The following is a 22,174-nucleotide window of genomic DNA, read 5'->3' as shown; positions in this document are numbered from 1 at the left end:
ACCATGTTGGTATTTGTTAAGCGCTTACTACGTGCAAAGCACTGTTCTAAGCGCTGGGGTAGACACAAGGGAATCAGGTTGTCCCACGTGGGGCTCATCCCCATTTTACAGATGAGGTAACTGAGGCACAGAGAAGTGAAGCGACTTGCCCACAGTCGCACAGCTGACAAGTGGCAGAGCCGGGATTCGAACCCACGACCTCTGACTCCAGAGCCCGTGCTCTTTCCACTGAGCCACGCTGCTTCTCTACTACTCGTTCCTTCCCTCTCATCTCAGAGGGAAGCAGCTTGGCCTAGGTGGAAAGGGCCCAGGCCTGGGAGTCAGGAGACCTGGATACTAATCCCAACGCTGCCATTTCCCCGCTTAGAAGTCTTACGGAGGGCCCGTCTCCTCCAAGAGGCCTTCCCTGACCAAACCCCCCTTTCCTCTTCTCCCGCTCCCTCCTGGCTTCCCCTGACTTGCTCCCTTTGTTCATCACCCCCTCCTCCGTCCAGCCCTACAGCACTCGTGTACATTATCTGTAACTTATTTATTTATATTAATGCGTGTCTAGACTGGAAGCTTGTTGTGGGCAGGGAAAGTGTCCGTTCATTGTCGTACAGTACCCTCCCGACAGCTTAGTACAGTGTTCTGCACCCAGTAAGTGCTTGGTAAAAATGATTGAGACGAATGAATGCGCCTGCTGTGTGACCTTGGGCAAATCACTGAACTTCTCCGTGCCTCAGTTGCCTCATCTAGGAGATGGGAATTCCTCATCCTCCTACCCGCTTGGACGGCGAGCCCCACGTGGGACAGGAAATCTGTCTGGTCTGATGATAGCATTTCTTCCCCAGTGCTCAGCAAATAGTACTTAAAAAATACCACAATCATGACGATTATTAGTGGCATTTAGTAAGAGCTTAACGTACAATTAGTATCACTAGGGGACACAGAGGAATGAGGAAGATGCATAAATACGGGGGATAAATTATGCAGCGCGGACACTCTTGCAGGGAACGGTGAATTCCGAGGAGCAGCGTGGAGAAGGTGGCCTGCGTCCACCCCTGTTTGACAGCCTGAGAGGCGAGGCTTTATTTATTCATTCATCCATTCATTCATTCAATAGTATTTATTGAGCGCTTCCCAGGTGCAGAGCACCGCGCTAAGCTCTTGGAATGTACAGTTCGGCCACAGACGGAGACCACCCCCGCACACTGACGGGCTCACGGGCCCAGGGGGCCGACGGCAGTGAGGGGAGGAGAACCGGGGGGTCCCGGGGGAGGAAAAGGAGGAGGGAAGAAAGGGGAGGAGGAATCCAAGGCCTGATGGGTTGCACGTAATAAAAATGATAATAATGCTGTGGGTGTCTGTTAAGCGCTTGCTACGTGCAGACCACTGTTCTAAGCGCTGGGGGAGATACAGGGTGATCAGGTGAGGCTCACCGTTCGTCCCCATCCAGTACTGTTTATTGAGCGCTTACTATGCGCAGAGCGCTGTCCTAAGCTGTGGGGGAGATACAGGGTGATAATAATAATAATAATAATGATGTTGGTATTTGTTAAGCGCTTACTATGTGCCGAGCACCGTTCTAAGCGCTGGGGTAGACATAGGGGAATCAGGTTGTCCCACGTGGGGCTCACAGTCTTAATCCCCATTTTACAGATGAGGGAACTGAGGCCCAGAGAAGTGAAGTGACTTGCCCACAGTCACACAGCCGACAAGTGGCAGAGCTGGGATTCGAACTCATGAGCCCTGACTCCAAAGCCCATGCTCTTTCCACGGGTGATCAGGTGAGGCTTACAGTTCAACCCATTCCATAGTATTTATTGAGCGCTTGCTATGTGCAGAGCACTGTACTAAGCGCTGGGGGAGATACAGGGTGATCAGGTGAGGCTCACCGTTCGTCCCCATCCAGTACTGTTTATTGAGCGCTTACTATGCGCAGAGCGCTGTCCTAAGCGCTGGGGGAGATACAGGGTGATCAGGTGAGGCTCACGGTTCATCCCCATTCCACAGTATTTACTGAGCGCTTACTATGTGCGGAGCACTGTCCTAAGCGCTTGGAATGGACAATTCGGCAACAGAGAGAGCCAATCCCTGCCCACTGAAGGGCTCACCGTCTAATCCCCATTTTCCAGATGAGGTCACCGAGGCCTAGAGCGGTGAAGCCACTTGCCCACAATCACCCAGCTGCCAAGGGGCGGAGGGGGGATTCGAACCCACGACCTCTGACTCCCCAGCTCTGGCCAGAGAGCCCCGCTGGAGATGGCAAGGTGGAGGAGGAGGAGGGGTTTTTTTGGGGGGGGGGGTAAGAGGAAGAGTTTGGGGGGCTCTTGATTCTGTTTATTTGTTATTGTTTTAATGAGATGTTCATCCCCTTGATTCTGTTTATCGCTATTGTTCTCGTCTGCCTGTCTCCCCCGATTAGACTGTGGAACCCGTCAAAGGGCAGGGACTGTGTCTGTTACCGATTTGTCCATTCCGAGCGCTTAGTACAGTGCTCTGCACAGAGTAAGCGCTCAATAATAAGCGCTCCCCCCTTTCCCTCTGCTCCTCCCCTTCTCCCTTCCCCTCAGCACTGTACTGGTCCCCTCAACTGTATATATTTTCAATACCCTATTTATTTCGTTAATGAGGTGTACATCCCCTTGATTCTATTTATTTGCTATTGTTTTAATGAGATGTTCATCCCCTCGATCCTATTTATTGCTATTGTTCTTGTCCGTCTCCCCCGATGAGACTGTAAGCCCGTCCGTTGGGCAGGGACCGTCTCTATCTGTTACCGATTTGTCCATTCCGAGCGCTTAGTACAGTGCTCTGCACATAGTAAGCGCTCAGTACATATTATTGAATAAAAAACACTATGGAGAAGAGTTTGGGGGGGGCAAGTGCAGGGCCGGGCCCCGGGCCTTTCCCAGAGGCCACCGGGCCGGCCGCTTGACAGCTCGGGGGGGGAGGGGGAGGAGGGGGGAGCGACAAGCCCCGCCCCCACCCGCCGCCATCCAATGGCGAGGAGGCGTCGGCGGAGGCCCCGCCCCCCGGCCCCGATGGCCGCCCCCCCCGGCCCCGCCCCCTCGCCTCGGGTTGGGTTGACGGCGCGGAAAGTCCCTCGGGCGGAGGCGGCGCGAGCCGGACGGCGGAGGGCCAATGGGAGCGGAGCCCGGGCGGGGCCGCGGCCGCCCATTGGTCAGACCGGCGGGAGGGGGCGGGGCCCGGGCAGCAGGTTAGGTTGCGCGCGGAGGGGCGCGGGGGGGGGGGGGCCCGGCCCGGCAGGCGGGCGGCGGGCGGCGAGCGCAGCTTCTCCTCAGGTAAATATTGGGGCCGAGGCGGCGGCGGCGGAGAAGGCGGCGGAGGCGGAGGAGGAGGCGGCCTCGGGGCTCCACGGTGAGTGGGGCGAGGGCAGCTCCGGACCGGGGCGGCGGCCGAGGCCCCCGGCGGCTCCGTTACCCCGCGCCTCCCCCCCTTCCCCCATCGCCGTCCCCCCCCCCCCCGGGAATGATGCGCCCCCTGTGACGTCATAGTCGGGGGTTTCCCCCGCCCCCGCCTCTCCGGCCACGCCCCCTTCAGGGACCCCGGGGGGGGGCGGGAGGATCGGAGGGGGGGATGGGAGGAGGAAATCCCAAGCGCTGACAGGAATGGGCACCCGTTGACTGTTGGTGGGGAACTGGCCCCTGGTGAGCTCATTCCTCCTTCCTGCTCTTCAGGAGTTAGGGGTGGGGGTGTGCTGGAGAAGTGGTGGAGAGACCCATTTTACAGGTGGGGTAGTTGAGGACTTGACCAGAGGAGGCCCCCAGGACTTGACCAGACGAGGCCCGGAGGCCTTGACCAGAAGAGGCCCCAAAGCCTTGAGCAGAGCGGGCACCGAGGCTTTGACCGGAGGAGGCCCGGAGGACTTGGCCAGAGCAGGCCCTGAAGCCTTGACCAGAGCAGGCCCGGAGGCCGTGACCGGAGGAGGCCCGGAGGCCTTGACCGGAGGAGGCCCGGAGGCCTTGACCGGAGCAGGCACCGAGGCCTTGACCAGAAGAGGCCCCGGAAGCCTTGACCAGAGGAGGCCTGGAGGCCTTGACCAGAGCAGGTCCCAAGGCCTTGACCAGAAGAGGCCCTGAAGCCTTGACCAGAAGAGGCCCCGGAAGCCTTGACCAGAAGAGGCCCTGAAGCCTTGACCAGAAGAGGCCCCGGAAGCCTTGACCAGAGCAGGCCCCGGAAGCCTTGACCAGAGCAGGCCCAGAGGCCTTGACTAGAGGCCTTGACTAGAGCAGGCCCCGGGGCCTTGACCAGAGCAGGCCCCGGGGCCTGTCCTTCCTAGACCGTTCTACTCCCGTGCTGGGACCCCTGGGTGGCCCCCCCCGCCCCCCCCAAGAAGAGTTTGCTTCTCAAGTTGGGAGAAAGAGTGGGGTGTAGAATCCTCCCTTTGGCAACTGACTTGCTTTGCCCCGTTTCAGTTCTTCCAGCACCCGCGGGAGGATTTTAGGACGACACCTGTGAGTTTTTGTCTTCGGTGGCGCTCCGGGTCCAGGTATTATTATTATTTTTTCTTTAGTTTTAAAGGTCCGATAAATGAACAACGATCCGCCGCCAAGAAACCGGACTCGGTCCTTCCCGGGCTCGCGCGGCTACTGGTAACCTGTGGCTGTAGATTCCTCCGCGGAAGGCAACTCTGGTGAGAATCTCAAAATGCGCTTGGAAGGTGGCTTATTTACCCCCCCTAGAAGTTGCGCCGTCAACTCAGGTTCTCAGTGAGCTGTTCTAGCAAATTCTGAAAAGGAGCTGTTCATCTTGTAGGCATCGGTCCCCTAGGGAAAAATGAAGGGTGTGGGTGGGCTCGAGAGTCCAAGAGTTGATAATTTTCTTCCAATCCCCCCCTCCCTGCCCCTCAACACCCCCCCCCCCCCAGGTTAAATTAATGGCCTTAATAGGACATAAGTATTAGCCTGCCATTCTCAAGAATGTAAGTGGGTGGATTGGAGCTAGTACATAATCAGGGGGATATGCTGTTCTTGAAATCTTTATTGAAGCCCTGAAAACCATTTCCTTATGTTCCGTCCACAAAATCCTGCAGTGTTCTTGGCAACGTGACCCTCACTCGAGTGGAAGCTACTTTTTGACAAGAAATTAAAAAAAAAAAAAAAAGCCCATCATAACCCGCTTTCTTCTCTTTGTTAACATCATTTGTTAAAACTGCGGTTTATAGTTGAAGGCGAGAAAAATGAGAGGGATAAGCAGAATGACATCATAGCGAGACCTTTACTCTGATCATCTTGCGCTGATATCTGTATTCTTGTATATGAGAAGTTCTTACCATTGTAATGCAAAACGAAAATCTGTAGGCTTTTCATGACCCACATAAATTGAGGATCTAAAAACAGATTATCACTGCCTTCAAAATTGAACTGTATTGTTTCACTGGTACGGTAATTTTGACCTAACACTTGGCAGATTAATGTTATTAGAAAACTCTCGCAAGGTTTGTGAACTGAGTTCATATCTGGCGTAGCTGATTTGAAAATGGGCGAAGAGGTACAGATGGAGTTTTTGCCCTAGTTGGACAGTATCTGGAAGAAGTTCTCTGCAAAATATGAAGTCATGGTTTGTAGTGATTGATGGGGAAATGGAATCCCCGCCTTCAGTTTAGCTCATAGAGGAACAAATGACAATGGAGCCGTATGCATAATATCTAGCGGGTTTTAACCTCTCCTACTGAGATTGGAAATTAAATATCAGACATGACATAGCAGAGACCGAAAGTATACATGGACTTAAAAATGGACTCAGAGCGTTAAGAGGGATGTGACAGAGGCATTTCCGGGGGCCTTTCCATTCTGATGAGACCAGATATTGTGCGTGTCGTGGGGAGAAGTAAGACATTTCAAACCGTGGGGGCAAAATCTGGGAGAGTCCGACTCACTCTGCAGCCTGCCGCGAAAGAGGCGCATGCCACCGGCATGGATGCGGGCTGGCGCGACGTCAGAGCCAAGTCTGCTCCTGGACACTCCTGCCGGTGAGGGGCAGCCTAGTGCCCGGGCCTCTGTGGAACCCGAAGGGTTAAAGAACAGCATTCGCTTTGGAATAATTCCAGCCCGATTTGGCACTCCGGCACTTACTCTTTTACCGGTGTCCTGCTCCGGGCCATCCACTTGCTTCTCTTGCCCAACGTAGCTGTACTTCGAACAGTTTGACTGGGTCATATAAACATAAGGGCTTGCCTCCTTCTGTGGAATGGTCATCTAGTTTAATTTCTGGTCTCTCCCTGGTACATACATGGTTATATGGTACAGGCATGTACTATATGCTGTAAAAAAAGCATATGTGTGTTTGTGTGTATTCACATACAGACTTTTTAAAAAACTTGGAAACGTCCACATTCTGGTCCCAAACTGACAGGACAAAGCAACGCTTCAGCATCAACCAAATACTTGCAGGGAAGAATATCGGCAGAAAGTGCTCATCCCTTTGCTAACACCTGTCCCGGGAATCTATGCCTTTAATGTGTCTTCCTGATTGAACTAAATCATTTTGGACTAGTTAGCCTCCAGTCCTCTTCTCATATCCTGTTGTTCTCACAGACCCTGGAGTCCTCTAGAAGGCAGCCCAGAGACACCAATACTTTAGGTCTAGGAGACCCTAATCCAGCAATCATTGGCTTTTATTGAGCGCTTACAACATGTGGAGCACTGTACTAAGCATTTGGGAGGATATAATACAGCACAATTGCTGGGCACCTTGCCTGCCCACAAGGAGCTTACACTCTAGATGGGGGGAGAGACATTAAAGTCAATCAGGGGTTAGGAAGGGGGTGACTAAATTTTATCATCATGTTCATGGATTAGGCCAAGAACAGTCACACTGTTAAGAAACAGGAGGAAATGAGGTTTAAAACGTTGTGTGAATGAGCACTGGGTTCTGCTCTGCAGATGAGGACCTGGTGCGGTTGTCCGGTTGAAAACGGTTTAAATATAGGACTGGCTAGCATTGATTCCTGCCTGGAACAGTCCTTGACAGGTTGATTTTCACCTTGCCAGTTCTCTGAATAGGGATTCAGTGCCACCTATTCCCCCCACCTTTTCCCTCTCACCCTCAAAGTGGTGTTCAATCTGAGGTACCTGGAAGAGGCACATTTTATCCGGCCAACCTGATGTGTAGTCAGCCTAGGGCAAGGCGGTTTTATTCTATTTATATTCATTCTGAACTCTGATAATGAGTGGAAAACCTCCAGTACTTTCTAAAACAGTACATCCCGGGAGATGGAAGAAGTTCTTGAATTCCAACCTCTCCTTTGTTTTCCCACGTGAAGTGATTCCTGTGACTCGTCTGTGCAGAATGGGGCAGGAAAGAGCATCGAGAAGACATTGTATCTTCTCCCTAGGTGAGCCATTGTGACTTGAATAGGATCCACATTTTTAGCCACATGGATGATTCAGCCACTCATAATGACCTGTTGATTTCTGCTCTTTTACTGGGATTCATCTCTGTTCGAGCAGAGTGATGATTCTGTTGCCATTTGGGTATATAAGCACGTTATTGTTTTTCAGCCACTTCAAATGATCTGTACTTTATATGAGAGTGGCCGACATTAAGTCTTTCAAACCTGGGTTTTCCTTTAATCCTTTATTAGGGTGCCCGATTGCTGCCCAGTAAGATGTTTTACCTGACGGCAGATATGGTGCTTTGTACATTTTTCTTGTTCTGTGCTTGCTCAGCCTAAGAAACTCCTTTTCTCTCAGTTTAGTTTTACTCTATAGTATCTGCAGTTTTAGTCCTATAGTATCCTTAAGGCCCAAGGAACTATCACTTCGTGAATTGAAACTCCCAAGGCGTACTAACTCCGCAAAAACCTCACGTAGCCTTCTCTTCTTAAATATAATCTATCAAATAGGCAGGACATCTTGTAGTGCTAAATTGATGGTGCATGTTCAAAGCTTCCATATAGCACTACTTCAGGTGAGGCAGAATATTACCCGAAGAGCAGAAAAAGACTTTAAGGTCGTCTCGTCCGCTCCCTCCTCCTTTTAGGAAGATTAGGCTGGACCGTATCGGTTTCTTGAAAAGCTCTCTAAGATGAAGATCTTAGCCAGGCGGTCACTGATGCCGATCAGTCAATCGTATTGATGGAGCGCTTACTGTGTGCAGAGCACTGTACTAAGCGCTTAGGAGAAGACAGTATAACAGACATAGTCCCTGCCCACAACGAGCTGACAGTCTAGAGGGGGAGACGGACATTAATATAAATAAATAAATTACAAATATGAACGTAAGTGCTGTGGGGCTGGGAGTAGGGATGATTAAAGGGATCAAGTCAGGGTGACACCACAGGGAGTGGAAGAAAAGGAAAAGAGACTTAGTCAGGGAAGGCCTTGAATAAGACTCGGAAGGAGGGGAGAGTAATTGTCTGTTGGATATGAGGAAGGAGGGCATTCTTGGCCAGAGGCAGGACGTGAGCGAGAGGATGGCGGCGAGATGGATGGGTTTGAGGTATAGTGAGAAGAGTAGCATTAGAGGAGCGAAGTGTGTGGGCTGGGTTGTAGTAGGAGAGCAGCGAGAGGAGGAAAGAGGGGGCAAGGTGATTGACTGCTTTAAATCCAACGATAAGGAGTTTCTGTTTGATGCGGAGGTTGATGGGCAACCACTGGAGATTCTTGAGGAGTGGGGAAACATGGCCTGAACGTTGTTGAAGAAAAATGATCTGGGAAGCCGAGTGAAGTATGGAGTGGGGAGAGACGGGAGGCGGAGAGGTCAGCAAGGAGGCTGATACGCTAATCAGGGCGGGATAGGATAAGCGACTGGAATAACATTTAGCAGTGTGGATGGAGATTTAGCGATGTTTTAGCATTTTAGCGATGTTGTGAAGCTCACAACCTGTCATTGGGAAGTTGTTTCTAATTGATATTGAAGCTGTTTATTATGTACTTCCTATGTGCCAAGCACTGTGTCAAGCACTGCATTAGATACAGGATAATCAGGTTGGACCCAGGCCCTGTCCCACCTGGCCCTCACAGTGCTAGAGGGCGGAACAACGGATATTTTATCCCCATTTTACATATGAAGAAACAGAGGTGAGAGAACTTAAATGCTTTGCCTGAGGTCCACTAGTTGGCAAGTGGCAGGGCTGGGACAAGATCCCTGATCTCCTCACTCTCGGTTCTCTGCTAATTTCACTAGGCAGGGCCGTGTCCTCATCCTATATTTATTTGCTATGTGCCAAGCACTGTGCTTCGCACTGGGGTAAATATAGGCCTAGTCTCTGCCCCGGAAGAGGGTCACGAATTAAGTGAGAGTAAGATAGACACATAGAGAAGCATTGTGGCCTAATGGAGAAAGCACGGGCCCAGGAGTCAGAAGGACCTGCATCCTTCTCCCGGCTCTGCCACCTGTCTGCTGAGTGACCTTGGGCAAATCACTTCACTTCTCTGTGCTTCAGTTACCTCATCCATCAAATGGGGCTTAGGACTGTGAGCCCCATGTATGACAGGGACTGCGTCCAACCCGATTTGCTTGTATCGGTCCCCACCGTTCAGTAGAGCGTGGTGCATAGCGAGCTCTCAATACGTACCACCATTATCATTATTATTACTGTTGTTATTTTTCGGTGACATGAACAAATTCCCCTTCTAGCCTTCTGTTCAGGCAAAAAAGACTTTCTCACCTGCCTTCCCTCCCCCCAAATAAGTCTTTTTCTAATTCTTAGAACAAGAAGTCTTATTAGCGAGCAATAAGAAAACAGTGCAAAAATGACCCAGCAAATTAAAATGTATCTTAAAAGGAATCAGTTAAGTTTCAATTTTGAATTGGGATCCAAGTTATTCACATAAAATTCTGTGACGAGTGGGAGTTTGCCTGCGGAATGTTTAATAGGCAGGCAAAACACAGTTTTCTGATTTAATGAAGATTTACATTTTATAGAAAACTACACAAGCCTCAGCCGATACGGGCCTTTAAAATGAAAACGTGGATAGAAATGCAGTGATCTTATATATTAGCCAAAACATTAAAAAAATGATCTTTTAAGGAAAACATCCCTCTAGACTATAAGCTCCTCCTTTAGACTGTAAACTACTTGTGATCAGGAATCATGCCTCTCAACTCTACTGTAGAGTGGTCTATGCACAGTAAGCGCTCAGCACATCCCATGGATCGATCACAGAGCTGGATTTCACTTAACATTTCACTATTATATTTTAAAAAATATAGTTTTGCCAGCATGATAAAACAGATCTTCAAATGCAGCCGTGGTGCGACCGGTTCCTGCTCTTACACAGAATGAGAGATTTAGATCCTTGTTCCCCAAAATAAGGTTGAAACAAATACAGTCCTGTATTCAGAAGCCTGAATGGAAGCATTCTTTGAATGGATTATGTGTAGGAATCATTGTTTCCCTTTGGGACATTTATTCATCAAGGCTGCGAGTTTGAACAAGTGTGATGCTTCTAATTTATAAACCCCTTTTGTGTTTTCTCACAGAAAGTTTAGTATGTTGATTTGTATTTTTTGTCAATAAAAAGATCGACAATAGAAATTGCCAGCTGGGGCTTTTAGAAATGCAGTGCCTAGTGCAGTTGATTATCAAGACTTCTAGGGTTTCACATTTTAGGGTCGGGGGAGGGAACCGAATTGACTGATGGGCAGAGTAATACAAAAAAATAAAACCTGAGCGGTAAAGGCAAAAACCAAGGAAGAGTTGTGATAGTGAAAGGGGTGTGAATAAGGAAATGATACCAATGAAATGGACGTAGAATGTCCCACTGACCAAAGCACAGCTTGCAGAAAATAAAATATGGGGAAGAGTTGAGGCTGCGCGAGTCGAAAAATTTTGTTGGTTCTAAATGCTGAAGCACAAATAGAACAAAGCTCCTACATTTCACTTTTCACTGAGCCATAAGGGATTTGGGAGTGCACAGACCTTTGAATTTTTCCTCTTTCATGTCCACATTTATCGTCTGTAGTTTGAAAGCGAAACCTGTTCACTCTAAGTCAAGTCTCCCGAACTAGAAGTTTTACTTTGCTTTCTTCCTCTTTCTAATGACACTTTTCGAAATCTAAATTGAGGACTGGGTTAAAGGAACTTGACAGTTGTCCTTGTTGACTGAATTATGTTAGTCGAATCGAAGTCTGCCTTTTAAGTTGCTTGGCATCGGGGGCCCCGGGGGAAGGGAATAGGGGGGTCTTCTTGAGGCAGAGAGGAGAGCCCCGATAGTTCCTGGTCCTACGCGGGGGCTCACTCCATCCATTCATTCAGTCGTATTTATTGAGCGCTTACTATTTTCAGAGCACTGTACTAAGCGCTTGGGAGGGTACAGTACAGCAACAATCACGTTCTCTGCCCACAACAATCTAGAGTGGAGGAGACAGACATCAATATAAATAAATAAGATTACAGATATGTACATAAGTGCTGTGGGGCTGGGAGGAGGGAAGAGCAAAGGGAACAAGTCAGGGTGACGCAGAAGGGAGTGGGAGATGAAGAAAAGTGGGGCTTAGTCTGGGAAGGCCTCTTGGAGGAGATGGGCCTCAATAAGACTTTGAAAGGGGGTGAGTAAGCTCTGGCTATCCTGCTGACTGCTGTGGTATCCGTTACCCAACTACTTTAAATTTTACTTAATTAAAAACAAAGTTCATCCTTCGCACCCCCCCACACACACACCCCACCAACCCCCTCTTCCCCATCTCCCCATTATTCACTTTATTTTTCAGGCGATCTCTCTTACCCGTGTAGTCAGGGGATGAGTAACTTTCCACATCATTTTTATTCAAATGATTTACCTCAGTTAGAGCTCGTTGAAGGCAGAGGTGATAAAATTTCTATCTGCTTGTCTGCTAGGATTTTCGTTCTGAAGCCTCTACAATATGGACACAGACCTGCAGAAACCGAGCTCTGGGACGACAAGCGAACTGACTTCCTTCAGCGTCTCTACCAGCGTGTTACTTGTTTCTTTTTCTTGAAAGCATCCTTCAAAGTTCGATTCACAATGAGTTCAAGCTTATGGAGCCAAGAAAAAATCATCCCGCCCTATTGGGAAGAGCGGATTTTTTTTTTGCTTCTTCAGGAATGCAGTTTCCTAGATAAACAAACCCAAAAACTTCTTAAAATACCAAAGGGGAGTATAGGGCAATATGTGCAAGACCGTTCTTTGGGACATTCAAGGATTCCTTCTTCCAAAGGCAAGAAGATTCAGATCGGATTAAAAATTTTGGAGCAACCACACGTGGTCCTTTTTGTGGATGAGAAAGACGTGGTCGAAATCAACGAGAAATTCACGGAGCTGCTCTTAGCGATTACCAATTGTGAAGAAAGGTACAGCCTCTTTAAAAATCAGAACAGACTGAGTAGAGGGCTTCACATTGACGTGGGGACATCTGTGAAAGTACAGCTGAGATCGGGGGAAGAAAAGTTTTCCGGAATCGTGCGATTCAGAGGACCCTTGTTAACCGAGAGAACGCTGTCAGGAATCTTCTTCGGCGTAGAGTTGCTGGTAAGTAGGCCTGGTCCTTCCATGAAGGTTTCGGTTTTACCCAAAGTTCAGCGCAACATTTTAGAGGAACCGTCCCACCGGAATTTCCCACCAAAGATGAGTGGTTTCTTTTAGGACTGAGCCATCAAAAAGCCAAACGGCAATGCCGTACTCAGACCCGTGCTTATGGGAAAAAAAATCCAGATGAGGATTTATTCTTTCTCATCACTGATGCCAAATCGTTCGATCCTAGCAGAGGGTCAAGGTTGGCCCTCCATGAGAAATTTCTATCCAATTTGGTGTCATCTGGAATACATTTCAGTGGACGTTCGGAGAGTTTATTCACTTTAGGAAATTCATAGTAATCTCTCAAAGTGTTTTCAGCAACACGTGAGTGAGTCAGTGAGTGAAGTTGACCTGGTTGTGTGTGTGTATGTGTCCCTCTTGCCTTAAGTATTTCACCGTTGCCTCATATGAACCAACTCTGAAACATACCTGTAAAAGGTTTCCATTAAAAGCATATGCTGGAGAATCCTGTGGTTTCCAGAGGCATCGCACAAACATCGCTAGAAGTAACTCAAAGAATGTAAATGCCAGTGTATATAATCCAACAGTGCCCTGGTAGTTACATTCTTTGAATGCTATGAGTTCTGAAAAGATTACTGGATCAAGTTCCCGGGTCAGTCAGTCAACCTCTCTTCTGGGCCACTGATCAGTGAGGTCACAGTACCTCGTAATTTCGTAGGCGGGTGTAGCTCCTATAAATGCTTCTGATGAAGATTTACTACTTACAGGGCCAGGCACTGTTTTCAGTTTTGCCTCTTGTTCTCATGAATTTCCCCAAGTCACAAACGTAGGCGGCATCTCCTGTTCCTCATCACTGCCCGCGAGGCCCATCTGTCTTCAGCTATTGTCCCGGCAGACTTCAAGAATGTCGCATCACTGGACTTGGCTCTTCACTGTACCTTGAAAATCCTTCTTTTTTTATTTTTAATGGTATTTGCTAAGTGCTCGCTACGTGCCAGGCACTGTGCTAAGCGCTGGGGTAGATATAAGCCAATCGGATTGGACACGGTCCGTGTCCCACATGGGGCTCTCGGCCTTAATCTCATTTTACAGATGAGGAAACTGAGGACCACAGAAGAGAAGTGACTTGCCCAGAGTCACCCAGCAGACAAGTGCCAGAGCCGGGTTTAGAACTCAGATCCTCTGACTCTTCTGCCCCCTTTCCTCGCCGCTTACCGTCCACCAACCTCAGTTCACCAGTCCATTGCTTGGAGAATTTGCTGTCTGCTGTTCTACTGTTACTGATAATTATTGTGGTATTCCTTATACGTACCAAACACCGTAATACGTGCTCAGGTAGATACCATGTAAACAGATCTAATAAAGTCTCTGAGTCACCTGGCTTGTGAAGAAGCGTGGCCTGGTGGAAAGAGCCTGGACCTAGGAGTCAGAGTCATTCGGTCGGTCAATCCTATTTATTGAGCACGTAGTCTGTGCAGAGCACTGTACAGAGTGCTTGGGAGAGTTCAATATAAAACTATAACCAATCCCCTGGCCACAATGAGCTTACAGTCTAGAGGACCTGGGTTGTAATTCGGGCTCTGCCGCTAGCCTGCTCTGTGATCTTGGGCAAGTCACTTAACTTCTCCAGACCTCAATTACCTCATCTATAAAATGGGAATTAAAACTGGGAGCCCTATATGGAACAGGCTGGGTCCAACCTGATTGTCTTTTGTCTGCCCCAGTTCTTAGTATAGTGCCTGGCCGTAGTAAGCACTTAACAGATACCATTAAAAAAACCTCGAGTTCACAATCTAAGGGGGAGGGGGAAAAAGTACTTCACCCCCATTTTAACCAATAAGGAAACTGCGGCACATAGAACTGAAGCGACTCGCCCAGTATCACACGGCCGTCAAGGGGGGGAGCCGAGATCAGAACCCAGGTCCTTCCGACTCCCAGGCCCGTGTTCTTTCCGCTGGGCCGCACTGCTGCTCGTGCTGCTCTGTTCTTGTGCTCTTTCATCTCGCAGCCACTTTTGAAACTGTAGCTCACTCCTTGCTCCTTGAAATCCTATCAGGCCACAGTTTTGCTGGGGCAGTAATAACCTCATTCCTTTCCTCCCTCGGCGAGTGCCCCTTCTTAGCCTCATTTGCTGGTTGCTTTTCCGCCTTAGAGCGTCTCGCCTCTCTCTGCTGTATACCCTTTCTCTCAGGGACCTCGACTTCTCACACGGCTTCAGCTACCCCCTCTGGGGAACGTGTTTACCAACTCTGTTTTCATGAACTCTCCCAAGTGCTCTGTACAGTGCTCTGCACATAGTAAGTGCTCAAAAATAGGCTCGATTAATTGGGCGAGTAGCTCCCAGTTCCACTTCTCCCACCCCGACCTCTCAGTTCCACTCGTCCAGCCCTGACCTCTCATCTAACCTAAAATCCCTCCTTAAACACAACACCCCTGTAGTATTTTATATACTCAAATACTTCCTCAGGTCTGTACTGGATCATAGAATCAGTCAATCGTATTTATTGAACGCTTACTGTACGCCGAGGAATGTACTAAGCACTCGGGAGAGTACGGTGCAAGAGAGTTGGTGGACACGTTCTCTGCCCACAAGGAGCTTAAAGTCTAGAGGGGCAAATGGACGTTAATATAAATGAATAAATCACGGATATATGCATAAATGCTGTGGGGATGAAGGTGGGGAGACTATCGGGTGTTTAAAGGGTACAGCTCTAAGGAATCCGTCTTCCCCGATAGAGTGTGAACTCCTTGAAGGCGGAGGTTATGCCTTCTAATTTTATTGAACACTCCCAAGTGCCTTGTGAGGTACTGTGTATGTGGCGGGGGCTCAGTAAGTTCTATCGACTGATTTCCTCATGTCTTCGGGACGGCTCTCTGTGGGTAGGGATCGTGTCCGTTTATTGTTATACTATTCTCTCCCAAGTGCTTAGTAAAGTGCTCGCCACACAGTGAGCGCTCAAAAAAACACCATCGAATGGATGACTCTCCTCTCGGTTGTCCGGTTGGCCCTTCAAACTCAACGTGTCCCAAACTGAACTACTCATCTTCCTTCCTGAACCCACTCATCCTACCACCCTTCTCGTCTCTGCCGGTGACCACCATCGTCTCTGTCCCCCATCCCCTTGTGTCATTCATCCAGACGCATTTATTGAGCGGTTACCGTGTGCAGAGCACACCGCTAAGCGCTTGGGAGAGTACCGTACGACAATAAACGGACACATTCCTCGCCCGCAACGAGCTTACAGTCTAGAGACGGGCTTACAGTCTAGAGTTGTCTTCTATTCCGCATCGCCTTTTTACTCTCTATCTTCAAATACTGCCAAATCCCGCCAGTTCTTCCGATGCAGCATTTCTTGCATCGGCCCATTCTTCCCCACCCAGATTGCTACCATCTTGGTCCATCTTTGGTCATTTTGTGGCTAGACTAGTGTCCCGGCCCCCTTGACTATCTGCCTGCCTCCAGCCTCTCCCCGGCCAAGCTGCCCTACACTCCGCTGCACACGTCGTCTTCTTGAAGCACCACTCATCTCACTTCTCCTCTCTCTTCAGAATCCTTCACGGGCTTTCCATTTCCCTCTCATGAAGCGGATTTTTTTCCAGAGTGACTTTAAGGCCGTCAGTCAATCAGTCTGGTATTTATTGAACACTCACTGTGCGCAACCACCAACTCATTCCGTCTTATATAACGGAGGTCTTTTCCCCACTCCTCTCAGCTCGCTCCCTTTGTTCTTTCCAAACTAAGCTTCGAGCCGTACCTCACTCTTGACTCGCCTGCCTTTCCGTACGTTTCTGTATATAACAGCATTCGTTAAGTGGTCACTGAGTGCCGAGCCTTGTTCTAAGCACTGGGATAGATAAGAGATAATCTGGTTGGCTTGTCCCATATGTGGCTCACGGTCTAATGGGGAGGGAGAACGGGTATTGAATCCCCGTTTTACAGGTATAGAAACTGAGGCCGCCCAGAGAAGGTAAATGGTAGCCCAAGGTCACCCAGCCAAACCGAAGGTGGAGTCAGGATTAGAACCCAGGTCCTCTGAATCCTGTGCCCGTATTCTTTCCTCTAGGCCATGCCGCTGCTCGAGTGCTTCTCACTTTGTTTTATACCCCGCTCAACACTTATGTATATGCAAACTGAGGTGTACAGTTAGTGTACTATAGTTACGATTACTCTATTTGTGTTTCGTCTTCCCTTTTAGAGTGTAAACTTCTTGTGGGCAGGGGGTGTGTCTCCTGCTCAGCCGCACTGCCCCGAACGCTCAGTTTAGTGCATTGTGGTCGGCCAGTCAACTGATACTATTATAACCACAACTGCTGTTCTACTCAGTCAGTTGTATTTATCGAGAGCTTACCGTGTGCAGAGCACTGTACTAAATGCTCGTGAGAATATTATATAATAAACAGACACAATCGCTGCCCATAACGAGCTTACGATCTACAGTCCGGCACTTGGTACGGTGCCTGGCACATAGTGAGCACTTAACAAATCCCACAATTATTATAATTACTATTACGTGCTCTGCCTAAGGAAACTGGGACGTAATCAGCCTCTCCTCAATTCTAGTAATTAGAGCATGTCCTAGGATCTCATTATTTGTAATCCTTCTTGCCATTTGATTTTCATATGGCACATAAGAGATGCTGATGGAAGTGGTGCGGGCCCTTCTGCTTCTCTGCAGATTTGGATACTAGGTTGGTTCCACCTTCTGTTCATCTTATGATTATTATTAGTAGTGGTAATAATAATAAAGGTATTTGTTAAATGCTTATTGTGTGCCAGGCACTATATTAAGCGCTGAGGTGGAAATAAGGAAATCGGATTGGGCACAGTCCCCGTCCCACATGGGGCTCACAGTCCCACTCCCCGTTTTCTAGGTGAAGTGAGAGAACTGAAGTGATTTGCCCAAGACCACACAAGTGGCAGAGGTGGAATTAGAACCCAGGTCCTTCTGACCCCCAGGCCCATGCTGCTTCTCAAGAACATGCGTGGTGTCTTGATCGTTTTCTATTTCTTTGTCTCTCATTGCGTTGTCAGGCAGAGAAGTTGAGAGCAATGCCCTGTGTGAGCAGAAGTAGGTGTTTTTAATTTATGGTATTTGGTTTAGCACTTAATATGTGCCAGACACTGTACTAAGTGCTGGGGTAGAGACAGAATAATCTGGTTGCGTTCTCTCTATCCCACATAGGGCTCTGCACATAGTAAGCGCTCAATAAATACTATTGATTGTTAGGGCTCATTGCCCTAATCCCTATTTTTCAGGGAAGTTAACTTGCCCAAGGTCACATAGCAGACAAGTGGCGGAGCTGGGATTAGAACCCAGATCCTCTGTCACCCAGGCCCGTGCTCTTTCCACCAGGCCATTGTAACTGTTATAAAAATTGGGGTGGGAGGGAGTGATTTTTTAAGGGAAGGGTCATAAGAATCCTTTATCATCTCATCTTTGGTGTGTAGCTTTTTGTTCATCCTGTAAGTAGTTGGTATCCATTTGCCTGTCTCCTTGTGCTTCCAGAGCACAGTCATCAAGAGCAGTTCCCTTCTGACTGATTCAAGGACTTCTGCTGAACCTTGGATCCTCTTGAATTGGAGCAGTTTCCTGAAGCACGAAAATCATATTTTAACGGCCGCTTTCGACCTCCTTGTTTTGGTCCCCGTCATGGCCTCGTGGAATTAGGTTGAACAAGCCTGGGCCTATTAATCCCGCTCTACTTCATTAGCGCCGGAGTCACCGTCAAGGCCGCTCACTTGAAATTCTAATGGCGTTGACCCTAAGGATGAGGAGTAGTCTAAGGCTCTTTATGCTTTCTCAGGGCGGCGGGTTTACTAGCCGTCAAATCAGCTGCCGCTGTCGGTAGCTCTGTAGAAATTCCGGTGAATGCAGCAGGGAGATCTTGATGCTTTTCTCCGCGCTTATCCACCGTTTGATGTGCAGCAACAAGTTTTGAAAGCCCCACTGAAGTCCCGTGAGGGCCCGATTAACGATTCCCCCCAGGAGCCGAACCCAAAAGACTCTGACTAGGATTTTACCCGTAACCAAGAACAGTGAGAACCGTAATCGTCCCTGCCGTCAAATCCCCTGCCTTGCTTTTAGGAGATGGAGAGGCTGAGGAGAAAAGTCTATTTAAACATCTCAGCAGCCCCCGTGGCTTCCCTGCGTGTAAATTTTGGCTGGCGAGACTTCAGATCTGCTAGCTTTTCTGCCCGTCATGGTTCTGACTGCTCTGGTGCTGTTTCCACAAGGTAGAGAAGTCTAGATGCGGAAGTCTCCGTGTACACCTCGTCGGGAGATATGTTTTTCATCGGGTCTTATTTTTGAAGCTGGAATGTGTGCTCAGAAGGGCGTTGAAATGCTGTTAACCATCCTCTAGACTGTAAGCTCGTTGTGGGCAGGGAACGGTTTCTAGGAACTCTTTCGGGTTGTACTCTCCCCAACGCTCAGTACGGCGCTCTGCCGTAATTCACATTGATTGATTACCATTTCTTCAGTATTTTCTCTGTCTGGGATGAAGATGGAGCCATCTTCAGTCCTCATCTCTGTTAGAGAAAGGTGAATAACTTTTTTTTTTTTCCAAATGGTATTCGTTAAGCGCTTACTACGTGCCAGGCACTGTACTAAGTGCCGGGGGTAGATACGAACTAGTCAGGTTGTTCTCAGTCCACGTCCCAGGTGGCTCACCGTCTTAGTCCCCATTTTTACAGATGAGATATCCGAGGCACAGAGAGGTTAAGTCACACAGCAGACAAGTGGCATCGGAATTAGAACCCAGGTCCTGCTGACTCCCGGGCCCATGCTCTTTCCACTTGGCAACTTTATAAAAGTCCTTGGCTTGCCAGTCCGTGGGGTCCTGAATGTTTTTAGGCTTGATAGCCCCCTCTTCATCTCGATCCCTCCCCTGTGAGTCCCCTGTGGGTCAGGGACTGAGTTCGACCTGTTGATCTTATTCCTACCGCCATGCTTAGTATGCTTGGTACCTAGTAAGCACTTACCTAATATCGCTATTGTTATGATTGTTATGATTATTTATATTATTGCTATTGTAATTATCTGCATGACCCACTTTGGCTTCAAGAAGGCTTTCCTGCAGATCACTCTCGGCTTTCAGTCTTTTTTTTTTTGCCTGGTGGGTAAGCACTTAACCAATGCCGTTTTAAATATATATATATATATATATATATATATACATTTCCTGGTGCCTGACATTCTTTCAGAAACCTCTTGTCTCTTTCCTCAATTTAGAAAGAGGGTCGCGGTCAAGGCTTCACTGATGGATTATATCAAGGGAAACAGTATTTTCGGTGTGATGAAGATTGCGGCGTATTTGTTGCTCTGGACAAGTTAGAGATCCTCGAAGACGATGACAACGGATTGGAAAGCGATTACGCGGCTCCGATCGATACCATGCAGGTCGGCCTCCCCCCTCTGGAAATAAATTCCCGAGTTTCTCTGAAGGTCGGAGAAGGAATGGAGTCAGGAACAGTTATCTTCTGCGATTTCTTGCCAGGAAAGGAAAGTTTAGGATTCTTTGTCGGCGTGGACATGGTGAGAAACATTTTCTCAATGCTCCGTGGTTAAAATTTGAATGTTCTGAAATTGGAATGTGCAAACTTCCTGGGTGTTCATTAGGCCCCCAAAGGGCTCTCTTTTCTCCTGATGGGCCATGAATGATAGTGCAAAATAATGGCTCCAGAAGAGTGTTTCTGTCTGACTATGGAAGGTGAGTACAGTTATCTGGCACTCTTCTACCGGAAAAGGAGTAAGTTTAAAATGGGAGAACACATACGAGGCAAAAATCTCTGCCACTGGCTTACTGTATCTCTTCCATTGGCATCTCCGCCAACCCAGTGATTTGTTAAGCTCCCTACAGTGTGGGTGGTGCTGGGTGCATTGGGGGAAACTGAGTAAAAACCAGTGCTCTCAAGGCAGATTAATGCGGGCCTGACTTCGGGGTGTCCCAATTTCTCCTAGCATTCTAACCTGACTGAAGGGGTGCTCCTCATCATGCTGTCAGCATTTTACCTCTCTCTCTGGTAGGGTGAAGGGGGAGGTTGGGTTTTAGCTCCCGTCCCCCGGGTTCCTGCCTTTTGGTCTTGGGAGATTCCCCGACCATCTGGCTGCCTTCCCATACCTTCCCAAGGCTGGGGGTCAAAGCCTCTTCCTCTTGTGCAAGAGTGGAAGAAGGAGGAAGACGTTGGGAGTCGAGCTTGAGGCCTCACCCCGCTACCTACAGGACGTCTGTCGGAGAGATACGAGGCTCCTCAGCAACCTCGCTGAGGCTGTGATGACAGTGGGCGGGTTGAGACATCTCAGGAGTCTCTCTGGCAGTAGTACTAACTGATGCTCTGAGGAATAGTTGGTTGGTTTGCCCTTCCTGTCCTCAGCCTCTAATTCTCTCCTCGACCCCTTCCACTCTGGCTTCTGCCACCTTCACCAGCGATGTCCCTCTCGCCAGGTCCAGTGGCCTCTACTCCAACCTAATCCTCCTCGACCTCCTAGCTGCCTTCATCACCGTCGAACACCCTCTTCTCTTAGGAACATTGTCCAACCGGGGCTTCAGGGATACTGTCCTGTCTCGGTTCTCTTCCTATCTCTCCGGCCGCTCATTCGCAGTCTCTTTCCCAGGCTTCTCCTCTGCCTTCCACCCCCTAACTGGGGAGTCTCTCAAGGCTCAGTTCTGCGTCTCCTTCTATCCTCTGTCTACACCTACTGTCCTGGCCAACTCATTCACTGCCATGGGTTCAACTGCCGTCTCTATGCGGATGATTCCCTAATCCCCATCTCCAGAGCTGCCCTCTCTCCTTCTGTACTGGCTCATAGTTCCTCAGTCAGTCAGTCGTGTTTATTGAGCCCTCACTGTGTGCAGAGCACTGTACTGAGCGCTTGGGAGAGCACACTATGGCAATATAGCAGACACACTCGTTCTCCAGAACGGGCCTGCAGTCTAGAGAGGGAGACCTGCCTTCAGCTCATCTCTACTTGGATGCCCTGCCAGCACCTCAAAGTTAACGTGTCCAAAATAGAACTCTTCATCTTAATAATAATAATAATGTCGGTATTTGTTAAGCGCTTACTATGTGCAGAGCACTGTTCTAAGCGCTGGGGTAGATACAGGGTCATCGAGCTGTCCCACGTGAGGCTCACGGTTAATCCCCATTTTACAGATGAGGTCACTGAGGCACAGAGGAGTTAAGTGACTTTCCTACGGTCACACAGCTGACAAGGGGCAGAGCAGGGATCTTCTCACCCAAACCCCATCCTCCCCCGATTTTCCCATCACGATAGACAGCCCCACCGTCCTCCGTCTCGCAAGCCCCTAACTTTTGCGTTATCCTCGGCTCATCTCTCTCATTCGAGCCACGTATTCGGTCTGTTACCAGATCCTGTCAGTTCAACCTTCCCGACATCGCTAAAATCTGCCTTTTCCTACCTGTTATCACATTAATCCAAGCACTTATCCTATCCCGTCTTAATTACTGTTCAGCCTCCTTGCTGCCCCCTCTGTCTTCTGTCTCTCCCGACTCCAGTCCGTACTTTGCTCTGCTCCCCCGACCGTTTTGCTACAAAACCTTTCGGTCCACGTTTCCCCGCTCCTCGAGAACCTCCAGTCGTTGCCTACCCACCTGTGCCTCAAACAGAAACTCTTTACCGTTGGTTTTTAAGCGTTCAGTCACCCTGCCCTCGTCTACCTTACGTCCTGCATACTTCACTCTTCTGTTGCCAGACTACTCCCTG

At 48.9% G+C, this 22,174-nt stretch overlaps 1 protein-coding gene across 6 annotated transcripts in view; it reads left to right on the top strand.

Moving 5' to 3' along the window:
• Window positions 1–3,289: 3,289 nt before the first annotated feature.
• CYLD (CYLD lysine 63 deubiquitinase) overlaps window positions 3,290–22,174 on the top strand; it is a 45,840-nt gene continuing 26,955 nt past the window's right edge. For 3 of the 6 annotated variants that reach the window (XR_003762830.1, XM_029074885.1, XM_029074882.1), the window contains exons 1-4: window positions 3,569–3,653; window positions 4,520–4,639; window positions 11,792–12,443; window positions 19,682–19,984. Coding sequence is in view for 5 of the 6 variants with exons in the window: in XM_029074885.1 (XP_028930718.1) it covers window positions 11,940–12,443; window positions 19,682–19,984 (807 nt within the window). In the remaining variant the exon portion in view is untranslated. Of the gene's footprint in view, window positions 3,364–3,568; window positions 3,654–4,408; window positions 4,496–4,519; window positions 4,640–11,791; window positions 12,444–19,681; window positions 19,985–22,174 lie in introns of those variants that run through there. The other 3 variants (XM_029074883.2, XM_029074886.1, XM_029074884.2) reach the window with 3 other exon arrangements.

This window comes from Ornithorhynchus anatinus, chromosome 11, assembly GCF_004115215.2.
Source record: "Ornithorhynchus anatinus isolate Pmale09 chromosome 11, mOrnAna1.pri.v4, whole genome shotgun sequence".
Lineage (NCBI taxonomy): Eukaryota > Metazoa > Chordata > Mammalia > Monotremata > Ornithorhynchidae > Ornithorhynchus > Ornithorhynchus anatinus.
The sequence above is the reverse complement of the archived record's forward strand: the minus strand, read 5'-3'. Positions and strand labels throughout refer to the sequence as shown.